This window comes from Microtus pennsylvanicus, chromosome 14 (assembly GCF_037038515.1).
Source record: "Microtus pennsylvanicus isolate mMicPen1 chromosome 14, mMicPen1.hap1, whole genome shotgun sequence".
NCBI lineage: Eukaryota > Metazoa > Chordata > Mammalia > Rodentia > Cricetidae > Microtus > Microtus pennsylvanicus.
The window spans coordinates 53,955,393-53,974,787 of record NC_134592.1 but is presented as its reverse complement, the minus strand read 5'-3'; the positions used below and the strand labels follow the sequence as shown (position 1 = coordinate 53,974,787).

Below are 19,395 nucleotides of genomic sequence, written 5' to 3'. Positions count from 1 at the left end.
TGAAGTTGTTGTCCAAAGGGGCCCACGGAGATCCCCAAACCACCTGGGATATTGCCAAGGCTACTGGTCATTGTCCACAAACTGACAGCAAGGCCCCAATGTTGAAGGCAACAGCTACACAATTCATTGAATGCGAAGAAATTGCACTGGTATCCACCTAGCACCTTCACTCCTACTGGCTAGTGTTTGTGGTACTAGAAGGTTCTCTGCATACTCCCAGGAGAAAAAGATAAACACTAACCCAGCTACAAAGTCTTTGATCTACAATGGTGAACTTCCTGCAAGATGTACTAGTACAAAAGAGGCTCGAAGGTTGTAGGAGTAACCAACTAATATCTGACTGAATTTAAGGCCTACTCCATTAGATGGATCCCATTTCTGACACTGTTCAAGAGGCCAAGATCCTGACACTAGATAGACCAGAAACATAGGAGAAATCCAAAAACTACTGCACTCGCAGATCCAGGGTCCTGCTCAGCCACCATCAGAAAAGCTTCCTTCTGTAGGCCACGGGAACAAACACAAAGGCTCACCGTTGGACATGCTCAGAGAGTAAGAGACCTTGGAACACTTGTTCCTGAGTGGGGTGTCTCCATCACATCCTTCCTATCAGTGCTCAGGAAATCCTGGAGGAAAAGAGGAGAAAGACTGTAAGAACCAGAGGAGATGGCAGACATCAAAGAAAAAGAGGCCTTCTAAACACAGCAGGAGTGATGCTCAGAGAGGCTCACAGGGACCGCTGCAGCATGAACAGGGCCTCCACAAGTCTAACCCAGATGGGTTCCCAGTGCTGAGAGGGGAAGTGGACACCAACTCCCATCTGTAACCCAAAAGCTATCTCTAACTGATAATCTGATGTGGGGTTCCCCTCTTTATGCTATGAATAGCATTGCTTAATAAAGAAACTGGCTTGGCCTGATAAGATAGAACAGAGCTAGGCGGGGAAAACTAGACTGAATGCTGGGACAAAGAAGGGCGGAGTCAAGGAGAAGCCATGGAGCCACCTCTGGAGACTGACATGCTGGAACACTGCCGGTAGGCCAAGAGCCTCGTTATAAAATATAAAATAATGGAAATGGGTTAAATTAAGATGTAAAATCTAGCTAATAAGAAGTTAGAGCTAATAGGCCAAGCAGTGGTTTAATTAATATAGTTTCTGTGTGGTTATTTTGGGTCTGAGCTGCCCAGCAGTCAGGAAACAAGTGGCCCTTCTACAACAGATATCCTCCTGCAAAGGTGAAATTGTCTCCAGCAGATTTTCACTGGGCATACAAGCCATACACACGGACAGGCTCAATGCCCAGCAGTAGGTGGACAATTCAAAACAAATTCAGTGGTATTTTTTTAAGCTTTTTTTTTCTGAATCTCAGAATACATTGTCTGGAATTTTAATTTTACCTTACAGGTATTTTGCTGATATATTAAGGTTCCCAGTTTTGTGTTTTTATGGGATTTCTGTGTGTGCGAACGTGTGTGATTCTATGTCTTACGTATGCTCCTTGTGATTTTTCTCTGGCTCTTTTTTTCCTGATTGTTTTTTCCTATTCTGTTCTTTTTGTTTTATTATTATATTATTACTTATTTTTATCTTATTATTATGTTTTAGATGACTGTGTTTTCTAATGAGAGAGCAAACCCGGTATGCATTTGGATGGGTGGGAAAGTGGGGATGATCTAGGAGAGAAAGTGGAGGGAAAGCTAGAATCAGAATGTGTTGTATGTAAATCTATCTTCAATAAAAGAAAAATAGAAAAAATAGGGAGGAAAAGCAGAATGCTATGTGAAGTTGGGGCACACAGGGATTCAAGTCATGTGATGACAGAGAGTAAGGTGTAGCTGCTGCCCAAGAAATGCAAAAGTTGTTTGTAGCCTCGAGGAGCCAGTGAGGAGCCAGGGAGAACTCTTCCCTGGACTCTTCAGAGAAAGCATATGCCTCGATTCTGGAGCTATGAAAGAATGCTTTCCTCCTCATTTATACCAGTGGGGGATGCTGAGGGTGGCAACTCTGGGAGATCTCTGCGGTTGGTGGTATGTTTGTTAAAATTAATGGATCAGAATTGGTGTGTGCTTCTCACTAAGGTTCATACTCCATCCAGCATTCCCTGCCTTTACAAACCACGCCTGTGTCCCAGGAGTCTATCTGGACACAACACTTTTAATTGCCCCGTTTCTTTATTTTCTTTTAAACTGTGACACTATGCCAGATTTTCCTCATTTCAGTGAAGATTTTGGGATTTCTCTTCCACCATTCTGTAAACAGCATCTCAGCTGGGAGTGACTGATGTTTTGAGTTGATGGGTTTGTGAGACTCCAGAAGAAAGACTGCTAAGAGACTCTTCTAACCTGCAAGGCCTGTGCTGTCAGCATGACTTCTCGGCATGATGCTGACCTTGGTCACAAATGTCTTCCTTGAAAAGTTTTACCTGCCTGTGCTGTGCTTTTTCTTTAAAGGAAATTAAAACATAGAGAACTTTGCCCCACCTCCTTGAGGTTAGCGTACTGACAAAAATTAGCTAAAATTCTTCTGTGTAGAAAAATGTGTCTATTATTCATTCATTTGCTGAAATCAGCATTACGGATAGATATTTATATTACCCTTTGTGTTATAATCCAGTGCCACTTCATTCCTCCTACTCCCAATGCTGAAATGGTTTGAGCCTTGGCTGCTGGCAGCTCCTTTATTTGGCCCCCTGGATCTCTTTCAATGCATCTCACCATTATAAGTTTTAGGGCAATCCTTTAATTTTTGGAACTAGAAGATGTTCTAGAATTCCATTTTTTTCCCTTTAAAGACAGTTTCCTAATTCCATACAGTACAAAATGTCCCAAACTCATATTTCCTGATTTCTTTGTGTGATGCATCCTGATCCCATTTATGTGATTAAACCAAGGTCTAAATAGGATGTATGCTTGCTGCTACTGAGGCATTGTTGCTTCAAAGCCTTGCCAACAGACAGGAAGAATTTATGTGTCTCCAGCGGAGCAGTAGCACACATGAACTCACAATTCCTGTGCAAGTTTAAGCTAGACAAAATCCCAACATGGAAGGAGGGAGGAGTAGCCCTACCTGAGGAGCTCTGAGCCTTTGTTAGCTGGGAGAAGAAAGTCACTTTTCCTTAATGATGAGACCCCTAGTTGGTTGATTATATTCTAGGGTATACCATTCCCAAGAGTGGTAGAGCAGTACCAACTGGACTAAGTAAGGACAAAAGGGGAGAAAAGTCAATGTTGGGTAGGTTGTGGAGTAGGGGCAGAAAGGATAGATGGAGGAGGAGCGGGAATGAATATGATCAAAATACATTTATGGAATTCATAAAGATTGATAAAAATGTTATTTGTAAAAATATGTGTCTGTAAATGTAGCTGTGTGCATGCACCTATATTAAACTAAATGTGAGTTCATAATCCACTGTGTTATAAAACACATTCTAGTTCCCCCTTGTTTATCTTTAAACTCTCACACCACCAGTGGCAAACTGGCTCCCAGCAGCCTCCACTGCTGCATTCAGTATCCATTGAAGTTCAGTGTCCACAAAGGGAAGTGTGGGAACTGCTAGTCCACATTCCCGTGGGTCTTCAGCAGCTAAAGCACAATGCCGTAGTGATGGTTTCTTCTTTAGTCACTGAGCTCAGTATCCCGCCTGCTTGTGTGAGGTTGCTCCACATGTTGATGATACAGTGAGAATGTTTCGTTATGTTTCACATTCTATCCTGGATTTCTCTTTACTCCCTTTAAGCTTTTGTTCTTCAAAGCTCAGTAAGTTTTAGCAACTGCATGATGTCATGGAACCACAATTCTGGTAGCATCCGCCATAGTTTTCCCCTCTAAAACAAATCCTCTTTAATTTATGACTTAATACTTCACTCTATGTCTTTATGATCCTAAGTAATATCTTTGTGTGTTTGTGGTTTCTAGTTTATTTATATAAATAACACTTGGGTGTGAATTTTTCTGAAAGGATTAATTGAAATACAGTGTAAGTCCCATCTACATCTTACGATTGTTGTTTCTAAATGTTATATATAATGTTTATAATGTTATCTGCTTCTCTCCTAAGGTACAATTAAATTGGGCTTTATTTTTCCATTTAATATGCTCTGTGAATGACCTATACATCTCTCCTCATATGCACACATACGTATATGTGTGTGTATGTGTATGTATGTATATAGAAGAACTTGTTTAGAACACACAGCAGGAGGCGACTTAAGACGTGGCATGCATATCTTCTGTCTCACTAAGACTGGTCAGCTTGCCTGCAGTGGGGTTCACCTCACATTGCAGCATCTCTTAGCTCTGCTGGCTTTACTCGTCTTCCTTTAAGCTCACAGTGAACCACGTCAGATTTCCTTGGTTTTCAGAGTCTGTGATCAATCAAGCCATTTTCTCAACAGCTAGAAACAATTTGACAGGAGCTTGGGCTTTTAAATTCAGGGGACATTTAGGACTATTTGTCATAATCTTTTGTAATACTTTTAAAGGTATCTGCATATCCAGGAGCTTCAAAGATGTTTTGGAATCTTACTGCACCCAAATTCGCGGTTCCAGAATCAACCATGAGGGAAGCATTATATGCGAAATACGAGGTAATGGTTGCATTTTCTAGATTGTTATTTTTGCCATTATTTAATAATAAGCTTCTATAAATTGCTTCTGACATAAAATTTACTGGACAGTTATTATATAATTTGTAAAGCAATTATTGTCAAGGTCAGGATTGGTTGGATGACACTTTAGAGATGATTTAAATATATAAATAATGGTCACACTTATCATTACACATGTATGGGAATGCATCCTTATATTTTATCAAATTTTGGTATACATATCTAAGATTTAACTATGATCAATGTCCTTCTTTAAATTAAACACTTACTGCAGCTAGGCAAGAATAATCTATTTTCTTTTTGGAAGAGTATTTTATTCGAGGCTTCCAGTTACAAAGTCATGCAGGTTGTGTAGAGAATCCTCATGGTATTTCCATTTACTTTTTGGCACATGAAGACAATGGACATTTATCATGAAATTTTAGGTAATATTTAAGAATTCCTATTAAATTTGTTGGCCGTAGTAATCTGGTAATCGTATTATTGATATCTGCCTCACAATTAAGACTTTATAGTTCTCCTGGAAAACCAGATGGAACGTCTTTCACACTTTGGTGGAGGAGCAAACTTTATTTCAAACCAATCTATGAGGGTAGCCAGGAAGAGAGTACATGGCCCTATGTCCTGTTGGCACAGGCTCATGTGGGAATCCCCTCAAGGTCTAACTTATCACCAGGCACCTGCTGCATTTTCTCCTCGGGCTGAATCTAAGATGCTGTCTGTCAGATGTCCCTGATGTTTCAGGTTTCCAAGCATGTCCTCATTTAATGGAATAAGATAGTTAATTCTTCTTTGAAGCTCTAGTAGAATTCTGAACTAAATCCATCTGTCTGTGAAACTTTGTTAGTTGAGCAATTTTAAGTCACTGCTTTATCTTAAAATAGTATTTATTGGGTGTGCCAGGGCCATTGTATGCACGAAGTTATGTGACTACCTGCTCGAGACCTAAGCAAGATCAAATCGGTCAAAATACCAGCATGGAACGAGGGAGGGCTCCTGAAGCCCCACCCTCCCTGAGGAGTTATAGGTTATAGTTATAGGAGTGAGAGTCAGTTTTCTTTAGGAATGTTTTACCAAAAAGGCTACCTATATATATATGCTCCAGTAGAGGGACCTTCACCCATAAGTGGATTCAGTGGCTTTAAAAAGTGAAACACATCAAATTAGGAGAGGAAAGTGTGCCGTGGGGGTAACCAGTAACCGAGTGAGGGATTGAGAGGTGTATTTGGTTAAAACCCATCTATATGCATGTATGAACTTCTCAAGCAATAAAAGTTTAAAAACATTAAATAACAGAATAAATGAAATAAAAGAGAAGGAAGTCTTGGGCAGCAGTTCTGTGTACTCCCAGGGCAGGAAGAAAGGGGTTAATACGCCGAGCCAGTCAAAGGTGGCCTGTTGCCAACCGGAACGTACCTGGGCTTTCTGAAAAACTATTAGCGTGTTTAAATGTCAGGTAGGAAACAGTGCAGGTGTCAGTGGCCAGCATGACAGGCTCTACTGGCTGCTTTAACAGCTTTGTTTTTCTTATAGGGTTTGGGATGTGTGCCCAGTCACCTGGTGGACAAAATGGCAGTCACAACCAAGATGGCTGTCATCACATTGAGTGGCTGCCTCCATGGGTTATCTCCTTTGTTGATTTTGTTAGCAGTTATTTTTGTTTACTTATTTAAAAAGAAAATGCTAGAGTTGATACAGATAGGAGGAATCTTCTTGAAAGTGTGAAATTTTTACAGAACTGAACCATTCGGGAAAGTTCTAATGATTTAAATGTTTTCTTTACTAATTTTTGAGCTACTTATATATTGTAGTTTTTTAGTCAGCTGTTAACTTATTACAGAAAACCATGTGTTTTACAAGATACTTGTTACTTTCTGTCAGTTTTAATCTGTTTGTAATGTTGCATAACTTTTCTATTTCTCGTGGTTTTCATATCTATAATGGGATTTTTAGAAAGTAGCTTAATTTTCTTGTTTTTTGCTTTGTTTTCAGTTGTAAAGTTTATCCTTTATCAAACTACTATACACATGCTAGTAAAGAACCATCATTAATACATTTCTGGTGAGATTTACAGTGTCTGATCTCAAGCTGTTAGATATCGTGGCCTGTCAGCAGAAAAAGGAATGAATTCAGCATACCTTCTTTGAGTAGAAATATTTTGGCTTAATATTACATCCCATTTTGCCATTATGAAAATTAGTTATTTTTCTTTTGAATTCTTTTTGATTATTGACTCCATGGCTTATCATAGAATGTTGATATTCTGTTTAGTCATTTCTTTTTTTTTTTTTTTTTTTTTTGGTTTTTCGAGACAGGGTTTCTCTGTGGCTTTGGAGCCTGTCCTGGAACTAGCTCTGTAGACCAGGCTGGTCTCGAACTCACAGAGATCCGCCTGCCTCTGCCTCCCGAGTGCTGGGATTAAAGGCGTGCGCCACCATCGCCCGGCTCTGTTTAGTCATTTCTTTAATTTCTTTTACTTAATTTTAACTATTTTCTTATTCTTTTAAAGTACTATAAATATAACTTACGACTTTTGTATAAGGATTTGAGTTATTTCACCATTTTTCACTTAGCATCTTCATTTGTTTTTAAAAATAATTTGTTTTAGGGGGAATAGTTATCATTTTCTTTTCGATATTCCACTTAGGTGGGGTGGGGTCTTAAAAGTTTAAAACCTTATGATATTGTTTTCTTTAAACTATATTATTAATCCTTAATAACATATAGTATATATTTTTTAAATTTTTAGAAATTATTATTTGTGCTGTGGTTTCATGGTTTATTACATATTCCAGTATCCATGAACTAAGCCAGGGACATTACACATAGTTACCATTGTTGACACTGAGTTGGACTAAGCAGAGCATAGCTTCTGGGATCAGAGTCTTGGATTTGAATCTTTTTGCTTCCTAGGTAACTCTACCTATGCCCCTAAAACACATTTTTTATATTAAGCAAGTTTTGAAGATTTAATGAGGCATTAAACTGTGTGTACACTGTTAGGAACCTTATTTTGAGAAATATTTTGACAGCTTCTGAAACTTTAGTATATGTGCTATTTTTTTTATAGTAAACAACCATTGATTTTTAATTGGTTCCTCTGTTTTGACATAAAAGATGGTGTGGAAGCTTTTGCCTTTGTTTTGTTAAAAAGTGTCCCTTTAAATATTTGAAATTCCAGTTACTTGAATGTCTTATGTGCGCATAGGACAAATAGTTGCAAAAGTTCTGTTTCATATCAGGTAATCTTTGAAGAATAGCAGTCTCTGAGCATCTTTCTGCTACAGCTAGTAACTTTTTTGCCTTCTATTGTGCTACAGTTTTTTTTTTGTAAAAATATACTTTCCTGGCTAGTTTAATATCAACTTGACACAAACTAAAGTCATCTGAGAGAAAGGAATTTCAATTGAGAAAATGCTTCCTTAAGTTCCAGCTAAAGGCAGGCAAGTCTGGAGGGTATTTTCTTAATTAGTGATCGAGTCGGGAGGGCCCAGTCCAGCACCTCGTGGTGGTGCCACACCTGGGCTGGTGGTCCTGGGTTCTATAAGAAAGCTGGTTGAGTAAACCGTGGGGAGAAAACCAGTAAGCAGCCCCCCTTCATGGCTCTGAATCAGCGCCTGCCTCCAGGTTCCTGCCCTGCTTGAGTTCCTGCCTTTGATGATGAACAGAGATGTGTAAGTGTAAGTGAAATAAACACTCTCCTCCCTTCATTAATTTTGGTTAGGATGTTTCATCATGACAATAGAAACCCAGACACAGTGATTTTTCAACCTTCCCAATGCTGGGACTTTTTAATACAGGTCCTTATGTTGTGTTGACCCCCAGCTATAATGGTTATTTATTTGTGTTTTAATAAATAAAGCTTGCTTGGAGATCAGGGGGCAAAGCAGTCACACTAATCAGCCACACAGGCCAGGGAGTTATGTCACACACCTTTAATCCTAGAACTCAGGAAAGAGAGGCAGATAGATCTCTGTGAGTTCAAGGCCATCCTGGGCTATACAAGATTGATCCAGAAAGAGATCCCAGTGGTGATGGTTCTCACCTTTAATCCCATAGTTTGAGAGTTACATACTTTTAATCCCATTACTAGGGAGGTGGAGACAGAAGCAATATGGCTGAGCAGAGAGAGGAACTCAGTTGGGTGTGGAGTCTGAAGATTTGTGGAGAGAGGGCCTCGTCCTTTCAGTTCGAAATTTTTGGTAGAAGTAAAAGGTCTTTCTAGTGGTTGACTGATGTGGGATTCCCCTCTGTATGCTGTGAATATGTTTTATTGACATTTGTTAATAAGGAAGCTGCTTTCGGCCAATGACTTAATAGATTAAAACCAGGCAGGAAATCTGAACAGAGATGTAGAGAGAGTTGGTGGAGTCAAAGAGATGCCATGTAGCTGCTGAAGGAGATAAATGTTGATATACTTTACCCAGTACAAGGCAAAAGAGAGCTTCAAATTTCCTACTTCATGAAAAAGTCTGCCAGATACTATAGGCCTGTAGGCTTAAGATGGATGCTCCAATGTTACAGAAAAACTTGGGGTGACTGCCCAAGCAGCGAGATGTCTCTGTCAATTTTAGAGTTTTGGAAGTTGCTTACAATGCACTCCCTGCTTACCTAGGCAATATTATATCCTTCTGGAGTCTTTTATGGAGTTGACAAAAGATAGTTTTAACTATAAAAGATAGATTAGATATAAACTTTTAGACTCACAAGGATAGAATCAATGACAGAGTATTTTTCTTAATTTGCCAAATGTAAGTGGACTAAATATTGTAACTATAATTCTTGCTTGATAACTGTTTTGTTATATATAATCTTGCTATGTTAAAACCTTCCTTTTTAATTAGACAAAAAAAGGAAGGTGATGTGGGATTCCTTTCTGTATGTTGTGAATATGTTTTATTGGCAATGGTTAATAAAGAAGCTGCTTTCGGCCAATGACTTAACAGACTATAACCAGGTTGGAAAAGATATAGAGAGAGAGTAGGCAGAGTCAAGGAAATGTCATGTAGCTGCCAAAGGAGACAGATGCCAAAACTTTACTTGGTAAACCACAGCCTTGTGGCAAAACACAGAATGATAAAAATGGGTTAGTTTAAGATAGAAGAGTAGTGAGCAATACACTTAAGTGACTGGCCAAACAGTGTTGTAATTCATATAGATTCTGTGTGATTATTTCGGGTCTGGGTGGCTGGAAATGAACGAGCAGCCCCTGCCTACAGTTGGCTGCTTTGCTTTTCTGATCTTCAGCTTGAAACCCAATATCTGTCTCTGGGTTTTTATTAATCATGCTACATTCAGCCATAAAATTATTTTCTTTGCTATTTATAACTGTCATTTTGCTACTGTTACGAATTGTAATGTAAATAATCTGTATTTTCTAATGATCTTAGGAGACTTCTCTGAAAAGGTAGCTCAATCCCCAAAGGGATTGTAACCCACAGGTTGAGAACCACTAAAAGGATGAACAAAATTTAACGTTGATTCCTAAATTGCCTTAGCAATGATAATATCACACTACTTTTAAAAACTGATTTTTAAATTTCAGTATTTTTTAACTATAAAGTTAGCACTTCATCATCTAAATAAAGAATAGCAAGGTTCAGCTAACCATGAGATTGTCAGCTTGTCAAATTTAGGTCTTCCAGTTGCTTCCGAATACCAAAGTCACTGGCTGTAAGATTCATGAGCATATTTTGCATGGCTTTTTCCTCTCATAATAAGACACAGGTATTGTAACTTACTTGGGTGATAGAATTCAAACTTTAAGTCATTTAAGGAAACTTATAATCTAGTTTACATTTAGAGTACTTACTTGTGCTTGAGAATGAAGTCATTTGTTAATAGTAAGGCCTAATTACACATCCTGTTAATCATTTCGGTGTTGATATATAAGACATCTAGTTCTACTCTACCAGACTGTAATGTCACCAATATTTCCTAAAAATTAAAATTACAGAAATCAAGTGCACATTCCCATTTGATCCAAGGCTGGAGCCGTACTGTGGATTTTGCATTAATATGACGCCTCTAGTTGGATTTTCATGCATCTCTGGAAGTGATTCTTTTACTACAGGTCTTTTATTTATTTTGCTAACAATGTTGATCAGTGAAATAACAGTGAGTATAAGCATTGAAAATATCCCATGACATTATTTAATACATAATTTAACCTTTTATCACAGAGTGCTCAGACAAGCAGAATTTTAACTGAGAAAATTCCTGAAAGCAAGGAAAGTATGTTTATTTTGGATACATATACCAGAAGAAGTTTTAAGGTATGTATGACTTTGACTCTGAATTTAAATTGATTAGAATATCTTCCTTTAGTTCGGGAATTGTTTCTGGAAACCATTTCTTGGTGTTTTATTACTTTGAGGAATGTTTCAGACCAGCCAGCTGTGTCTGTGCAAACACATTGATTCCCATTGTGGTGTTCTTAGAATGTTCAGAAGATAGTATTCATTAATCAATTGCAGGATATTTGTGTGTTTCTTTCCTAAAATTGCAAGCTTCCCAATTATTTTTTTGCCTAGGACTTAAATGCTAAAGTGTGTGTGTGTGTGTGTGTGTGTGTGTGTGTGTGTGTGGTGCGCGCACGCGTGTGTGTGCATGTATGCCATGGAATGGGAACAGGCTTGCGAGATCCCACCCACAGCTGAGGAGGAATTACCATTTGATGGCTGCTGTGGGAGGAGCGTCAGTTTTCTTTATGGATGTGGGATTTCGAGCGCTATCTGTGTTTCAGTGGATGGCCCTACGCAGACTCAGCGGATTTAAGGCCTAGAGCACATGGAGTTGGAAGGAAAAGCGGTAGATGGCACAGGGGAGAATTGTAGGGAAGGGGTGGGGGTGGATTAGATCAAAACACATTATATGCATGTATAAAATTCTTTTTTTTAAAGATTTATTTATTTATTATGTATACAACATTCCTTCCATGTATGTTCACATGCCAGAAGAGGGCACCAGATCTCATTACAGATGGTTGTGGGCCACCATGTGGTTGCTGGGAATTGAACTCAGGACCTTTGGAAGAGTAGTCAGTGCTCTTAACCTCTGAGCCATCTCTCCAGCCCCGCATGTATAAAATTCTGAAACATTAGAAAAGCAGGAAAGGGTGACGGTCCAGGGACAAGTACGTGTCTTCTTCATGTCTGGCTGATGCAGCCTCACGTGTCAGCGCAGCCTCTGAACACTCACCAATCAGTGTCGTTTGTACCAGCGAAGAGGCTCGGCCCCAGAGCGCCTGTGCGTCACGGGTTCTTGATTTCTGTTATCTCAAGCTTAAATTAAGAATTAGCAATTTTCATTTCTATAAAAATGACTAAATGACGTGACAGGTCTTAGGTCGCTTAAGGAAACAAACTTAATGAGTAAGAAAGTATATTTTAATTAGAATTTGTACTTTTCATTAATTTATAAGAATTATTATTACTTAACTGTCATATGACACTTTTCATTTGCTGAACAGTGACTATGGTTAATGTGCTTTTACCTGATTATTTTACAGTCTTTAATAATGAAAAAATCTGCATCATATGAGAATATTCAAAAATATTCCAGTGCTCCGTACACACAATTAAAGGTATTCTAACTTTTTGACTTTTAAATTCTAAAATATGTTTGTATTTCTAGCAGTAAAAATCATGTTATGCTCTTTTCAAAAGTTTGAACAGTTATACTGTTTCTTACTATTATACCTTGAGTGAATTGCAGTTTCATGAGATAGGGATTATAATAAATAATGCAGGGGCACTATCTCTACAGGCGTGAATGCATTTTAATACACACGTAGCTTTTGTGAAATTCCTGCTTGTGGAATGTGGGTGTACACACACACACACACACACACACACACACACACACACACACCATCTAATCCAGGTCTCATGCTTATGATCCAGCACTGGGGAGACAGCCAGGAAATAGGAAGAAAATGATACAGTAAAGAGTTCAACATAAAATTTCTTTTATTACTGATATTATTATAAAGTTATAATGATTAATGTTTAGCCATTGCAAGTCACTTATAAATATTATGTTAATATATTCATGCTAAAATTAGGTTTATTATCAGATAATATAAGAAAATGGATATTGTTATTTAAACTTACAAATATTGAATGGAAAGCTATTGTAGAGTGTAGGTTAATAGTGGTATATGAGAATACAATGTTGTTAAGGTGTTTTTAAAATAGACTCACAAGTTAATTTTATAAAATAAGGCCTTTTAATAATTTATTATGTTTAATTAATGTAGTATGTTTAATTTACAGTGTTTTTATGAAAACTAACCAAATTATTGTTCTTTGCATTAACCCATTGTTAACCTTATAAATTGCCTCTTGAATAAGCTTAAGAACTGTACCGGACATGTAAAGAACTCAAAATGAAAAGCCTCAAGTTATTGTACAAAATGAAAAGAGAAGGAACTCAACAAAATTTATTTTGAAAGCCATATTTACTCTGATACCAAATCCCAGAAAATGACTGCCAAAATTAAGTCATTTTCTTTGGTAAACTTAGACACAAAAACTGTCAACAAAATTTAGCCTGCAAGCTGCATTCATTAGCACATCAAGGAGAGGGCTAGTGAGGGGCCTCAGCAGGTAAGGATTTTTGCCACTAAGCCTGATACCTGGAGTTTGATAGAAAGAAGAAACCAACTTTCACAAATTGTCCTCTGGTCATCACACATGCACAAAGAACATAAATAAATGTGAAGAATTAAAAACCCATCCATTATGATCAAGTTGACTCCATTCTAGATGCAAATGTGTGGTTCAGCATGCACATCAATAAATGTAACACAGTACATAAATAGAATAAAATGTAGAAATCACACAATCGTGTCAATAGATAACAGGATAAGCAATCTTGATGCTAAAATCCCCAAAAGAAACTAGAAATAGAAGGAACCACCCTCACTGCGATTATGCTATCTATGAACAAACCTATATCCAGCATTACACTAACTAGGGAAAAAAACTGAAAGAATTCTCTCTAAAGTCAAGAATGATACATGTGTGTTCACTGTTTGTACTTTAAATCAATACAATGCTAGAAGTCTTACTTAGCAATAAGAAAAAAGGAAGAAATGAAAGGGTTACAAATGGGGAAAATGACAAATTATCCCCATTCACTGTCTTTCTTTACCTGGAAGACCACAAATGCCCTGTAGACCTGATAAGCACAAAATAGTAGGACACACAGTCAACACATAAAAATCATTGGCTGTTCACACTCACCAATAATTAACATCCTAAGATAGAAACAGGAAGGAGACCAATACCATTTGCTATAGCTACAAAGGGAAATAAAAAGGGTGCATATGACTAGCGAGAATGTAAATCACTATAGCTATGGTGGAAAATCAACAGAGTTTGTCCAGGAAACTAAAAATAGAACTATCAATTATCCAGCTTAATTGCTTCCATGTATATTCCCGAATGAATCAAAATTAGACTACAATAAGCATATCTGCATACCCAAGTTTATTGGAGTTCTGTTCACAAGAGACAAATTATCATCTGTCTGGATCCCATCAGTAGATAAGTGAGTGGATACAGAGTATGTGGAATACAAACAATGAAGTCGTATTTAGCCATAAGAAGGGTGAAATTGTGTCCCTTGAGCGGAAGCCGGTATAGGCTGGAGATCATCATACGATGTGAAAGAAGTCATCTGAAGAAAATGAATACTGTATTTTCTCTCATGTGGATATCTAGATTTTTAAAAGACATGGAAGTAGAAGGGAGACTGTTTGGGAAGAGAAAGGCCATCAGGGTGAAGGGATCAGAAAAGAACGGGGATGAACATGGTCAAAGTACTTTACAGGCATGCATGAGAATGCCATGATGAAACCTGTTTGTAGTGATAAGGAGCTGCGGGATGCGTTCCATCAGGATCCTGGCTCCTCAGCTAGTTTACACCTGAAATAATTACATGGAAACTGTATTCTTTTAAACACTGCCTGGCCCATTAGTTTCAGTCTCTCACTGACTAATTCTCACATCTTGATTAACCCATTTTTAATAATCTGTTTAGCACCATGAGGTGGTGGCTTACCAGGAAAGATTCTAGCCTACGTCCTTCTCTGGTCGGAGAATCATGGCGACTGACTGACTCAGCTTTCTTTCTCCCAGCATTCTGTTCTGCCTGCTCCACCTATCTAAATTCTGCCCTATCAAAAAGCCAAGGCAATTTCTTTATTAACCAATGAAAGTAACAAATAGAAGACCCACCTACATCACCTGTTGCTTTGTACAATTCATAGATACCATTGACAACTGTAAGAGTATATTATTTAATATTTATTCAATAAAGCCAAGCCACATTAATTGCAGTTGTGATTGTATTAACTTTAAGTGTAGAACAACTCAATTGATGATATATATTTCCACCTCTGTTTTCTTATGAAGAGATCAAACTCTGCTGTTGAGTTGCAGAAAGAAGAGACCCCATCACCGTTTATAGTTAAGGACGACTTCGATAGCAACCTGAAGCAGCTGCTGTTTCAGAAGAGGAAGGAGCTGGAGCGCCAGCTTGCCAAGCAAAGGGGGATATTTGATACCCCCTTAACAGTCAGCCTGGAAACCATGAATGAGTCAGACAGCTTGAAATGCCTGTCATTTTCTCTTGTTGAATTATCAAAAAAAGCTGGCATTACCTACATTGTGTATCCCAAGAAAAAGAAGAAGATATTTAGGAAAGGAATGAAATTCCACAAGTATGGCCTTGTGTGTGAGCAGCTCTCCAAGCCTCCAAAGAAATTAGAAAGGTTCTGTTCAATTTTTATGGCTTGTGAAGGATATTATAGTTTGGGGACTTAATTTTATGATTTCATTCAGTATTGTTACTGTTAATTCTCCATGGAAAATATGCTAGTTGGAGAGTAAATCTCCCATTTTAAAATATGTAGGCATTTCATAGTATGAATATGTGAATTGTTTAACTTCCCGTTTTAGGACTGAATCTATTTTATGTCTGAAAGTGTCTCTCAGCAGAAAGAAACAAAATAGAGCTATGCGTTTGCTAAATTGGCTTGATGCACAGGTCCGGTCCCTATTCTAAATGAATACCATCCACTCCAAAACCAAAGTAGATGGCTGATGGTTAACTCTTTTCAAATTTACATTTGTGCTGAATTGTGCAATAAATATAATAAACATTTTGTGTGTTGTGAGCCTTTCTTCAAGGATCGACACACAAATGTAATTATGTTTGATCCTCAATTGGAGGTAATAATAGCTGGCATATTTTCAAAATGTGGAGAACCTGAAGTGGAAGCAACGCCAGCTCCTGGTATGATCATGTTTACTGTGGAAGACACAGATGCTTCTTGTAAGCCATGCATCTGACAGAAGTTTCCAAAAAAGCCAAGGAATGATTTTTCTCTTTAGACATTGCTGGGTAATAATCTGTTAAACTCACACCCACTTGGAAAGTGAAAACTTTGGGGCGATAAGGGAGTAGAAAGGTTTCGTTTATTTTATTATTAAGACGCACGGGCTCTTTGGTGTGGTTGGTGACTTATACTGGGACTCTGGAACTTAAAACTTTTTGAGTGACAGCAGGGACAGTAGTGTGGAGGTGCTACTCAGATCTGAGGTCTCCTGTGTGCTGATCTCCACTGCTCCAGTGTAGAAGGAAGATTTTCAGGAGGTTTCATATAGATTTTTTTTTCTGAGCTGAAAAAAAAAATCCCTTAAAGAAGAATCAGACATTTGAAGTGGTTTTTTTTTTTTTGATACACTTGCTGATTTCAAAGTATGAACCTTTGTCATCACAGTAAAAGACAGGGCCACATTATTTTGACTGCAGGGCATCCAGGAGGAGCACAGCTCTGTGCACCAGCAGCAAAACAACTGTTTGTGTCCTGGTCGGTGCATCAGTACTTTCTATTTCAGTGTAGATAGGAAGTAATGGTTAGCTCAGAGCAAGTTAGGGAGCAATTTCTACAGTTAGGACATCTCCCATTGATTTTGGTGACTAAGAAATGCCATTCTTACCATTTTACATCTAGCTTTGCTCTTGTTGAATGACAGCCATTCTTGGCCAACCCCTTAGAGATTCGAAGTAGGTCACATGTGCTTTCCCATGTGAAGTCATGACTTCCATGTCTTGACTCGAGAAAGTTGTTCCTGCAGAAGGTCATTTGGACTAAAGTCCCAGACTCACACATTACCTTTCAGTCCCCTTGAGACAGGCTGCCCCTGCTACTCTCCTCATTAGCTTGGTTTTGGCAGAAAGCCACATACCTGCAATAACAGCAAGGCTTCACTGTTTCTTTAGATCTTATCTTCGGCTCTGAGCCCTGAGTCATGAGACAGGCCAGTGAGGGACTAGAAGGAACTTTTGGTAGATGATGTCTTTGCTCGTCTGGCATGCTTCAGCTTTTCCTTGTTCTGTTTCTCTAAGAACTGGAGACAGTTTAGCTCCAGGAACAAGGATGTGTCAGCCGTCTCCGCATCTGAATTGTGGCTGCCCTACATTCACCCCTTGGTGACCAGGCCACGCCACGTTATTTCTTAGGCCGTTTCCTTGTCTGAAAGATGAGCTTCTCTGCTGAAGTTACTTCCAGCTCAAAAGTCTCACATGTCAGACGGTAAAACCAGCTTTATCCTCATACAAATGGAATACCTTGGGCAACACATTTAAGCTGTTGAAAACTTCCCTGTCTCCTCCAACAGGGTCACATCTCATCTCAAACTGATTATGTGAACACGTATTCTACCTCTAGAGCATGGTCTCTCTACATCGCAGATGACGCAACAGGTCAATTTATTGTGTTGCTCCTTCAAGGGGGAAACTGTGAACCATACCCTTGGCTATGAAAACGTGGATCTAGACTTTATAACCATGCTTTTTCCTTTCTCTTCCCTTTTAATTTGGGCTATTTAATTTCAATGATCCGAGACTATAGCTTTTCCTTGTAAAAGTTCATCCATTATCTGTGTTTGCTTTTTACATTCCTCTGGAACTTGCCTAGCCGGTTCTAGTTGCTTGCTCCCTTTAAGATATTACCATTATTTTATCAGCTCAGAAGATAATGCGTGCTCATTGTAAAAAAATTAGAAAATATTGCAGTTCCCTCATTAAATCACCACTGACACAGTTTTGAATGTGTACATGGAAACACAGTCATACAAACCTGTGGGAAGAGATTAGCCTTTATGCCTATGCACGTATGTTAAGTGTGTGCTTACATATTGTATAGAGAATATGGATTATATCCACCAGCCTCTGGCATCGATTGTTTCTGTGGTGCAGGTAGTTGTTGGGGATGGGTTGAGAAGAGTCTTTACTGAGAGTTACTTTATGCTCTCTACATTGTTTGAAATTTTTCTACTGGACATATAGTTATGTTTAAAAGTAACTTTTTGATTTTTGTTTTTAAAAGTTTTTTTTGGGGGGGGAATCAGTGGAATCTGGGTATTCTCAAAATATATCTGCATCCACCGTGAATATCTGCAGAGCAGATCAATGGACTCTTCAGATTAAAATGTAATCTGTGCTTTTTCCAGATTTACAGAGCTAAATGAAATACACGTTCATTTTAGTATTTATTTTGGAATTGGATCTTAGAAGCGATGGTCCCCTGTGCGTTAGAGCTGGAAAGTACTGCCGACGGAGCAAGAAGCAAGGAGATAGTGAAGGAAATTTCTACTTTAGTTCAGCAGACTTCAGAGTAAATTTTTCGAGCACCTTCCGTATACCAGATACTAGTCTAGATGGGAAACTACAGATGAGGACAGTGAAGAGTGCTAGCCAGTCCCCTGTCGTAGCATTTATATCCTAGTGTGAAAGTGACAGCAGAGAGATTGACTCATGATGTTAAGGAAGTGATAACAGTTATGGCGAGAATAAGGCAGGGAAGTGGGAGCCGCTGTTTTAGATCGCTAGATGCCTCTATGACTTAGAACTGAACAGTATGGAGGAATGAGGTATTTAGATCTCTGAAGAAAAGGTAAAAGCTTGTGTAATAGCCCCAAGTTGCAGAATATGCCTATTTCTTTTGGACAGCACCCAGAGTGGTGTCTGGAACACAAGAGATTGCTAAGAAAGTGAGGTCAAGGAAGTGTTTGGGCAATAATACCAGGTATTGTCTTATTGGCCAGAGGTCGAGGCTCTGGAGATGGCTTAGTGGGTAAGAATTCTTGTACAAGCATAGGAATGTGAGTTCAAATTCCCAGTACCCACATAAAAATGGCATGGGTGCATGTGCCATCATTGAGGGTAGGGAAAAGCAGAGACAGGTGGGTTCCAGCATCTCACTAGCTAGCTAGCATAGCTGAAATAGAGCTTCAGGTACAGTGGCATACTGTGACTCAAGAAGAAAGTGGAGAGTAATAGTGGGTAACACCCAACCTCCTCCTCTGGCTTCTATATTCGCAGCCACACAAACTTGTGCACATACATGCATACACCATACACATATACAGAAATTAAAAAAGGAAAGTGTATGTTTGTAAGCCATTATGAACGCAAGAAGAGGATAGAGAGTTTGCAGGCTGTGATAAATATAAATATAAAACGAGACCCGGAGAGTGGAGAACATGTTGAAATGATCAAATATATCTTCCAGAAGACTCACCATGGTAGTGGTAGGAATTAAGAAATTGTAGTGGAAGCTGAGAGACACCCACAAGAAAGCAACTGAATGATCTATGTGAGAAATGGCAGCTGGGTCTGAAGTCATAGCAATCCAGGTGGTAAAAAGTGGCCACATTCTAGACAGATGTTGGGAATACAGCCAACAATGTTTGCTCATGGGTTGTTTGTAAG

General features: G+C 38.6%; 1 protein-coding gene across 1 annotated transcript in view; it reads left to right on the top strand.

The window, feature by feature from the left end:
• The window catches only part of Ttc6 (tetratricopeptide repeat domain 6), a 140,635-nt gene that overhangs the window by 67,316 nt on the left and 53,924 nt on the right, over positions 1–19,395 (top strand). The window contains exons 7-10 of the mRNA XM_075947685.1: positions 4,483–4,587; positions 10,791–10,883; positions 12,119–12,193; positions 15,030–15,388. Of these exons, the coding sequence (XP_075803800.1) occupies positions 4,483–4,587; positions 10,791–10,883; positions 12,119–12,193; positions 15,030–15,388 (632 nt within the window). The remainder of the gene's footprint in view (positions 1–4,482; positions 4,588–10,790; positions 10,884–12,118; positions 12,194–15,029; positions 15,389–19,395) is intronic.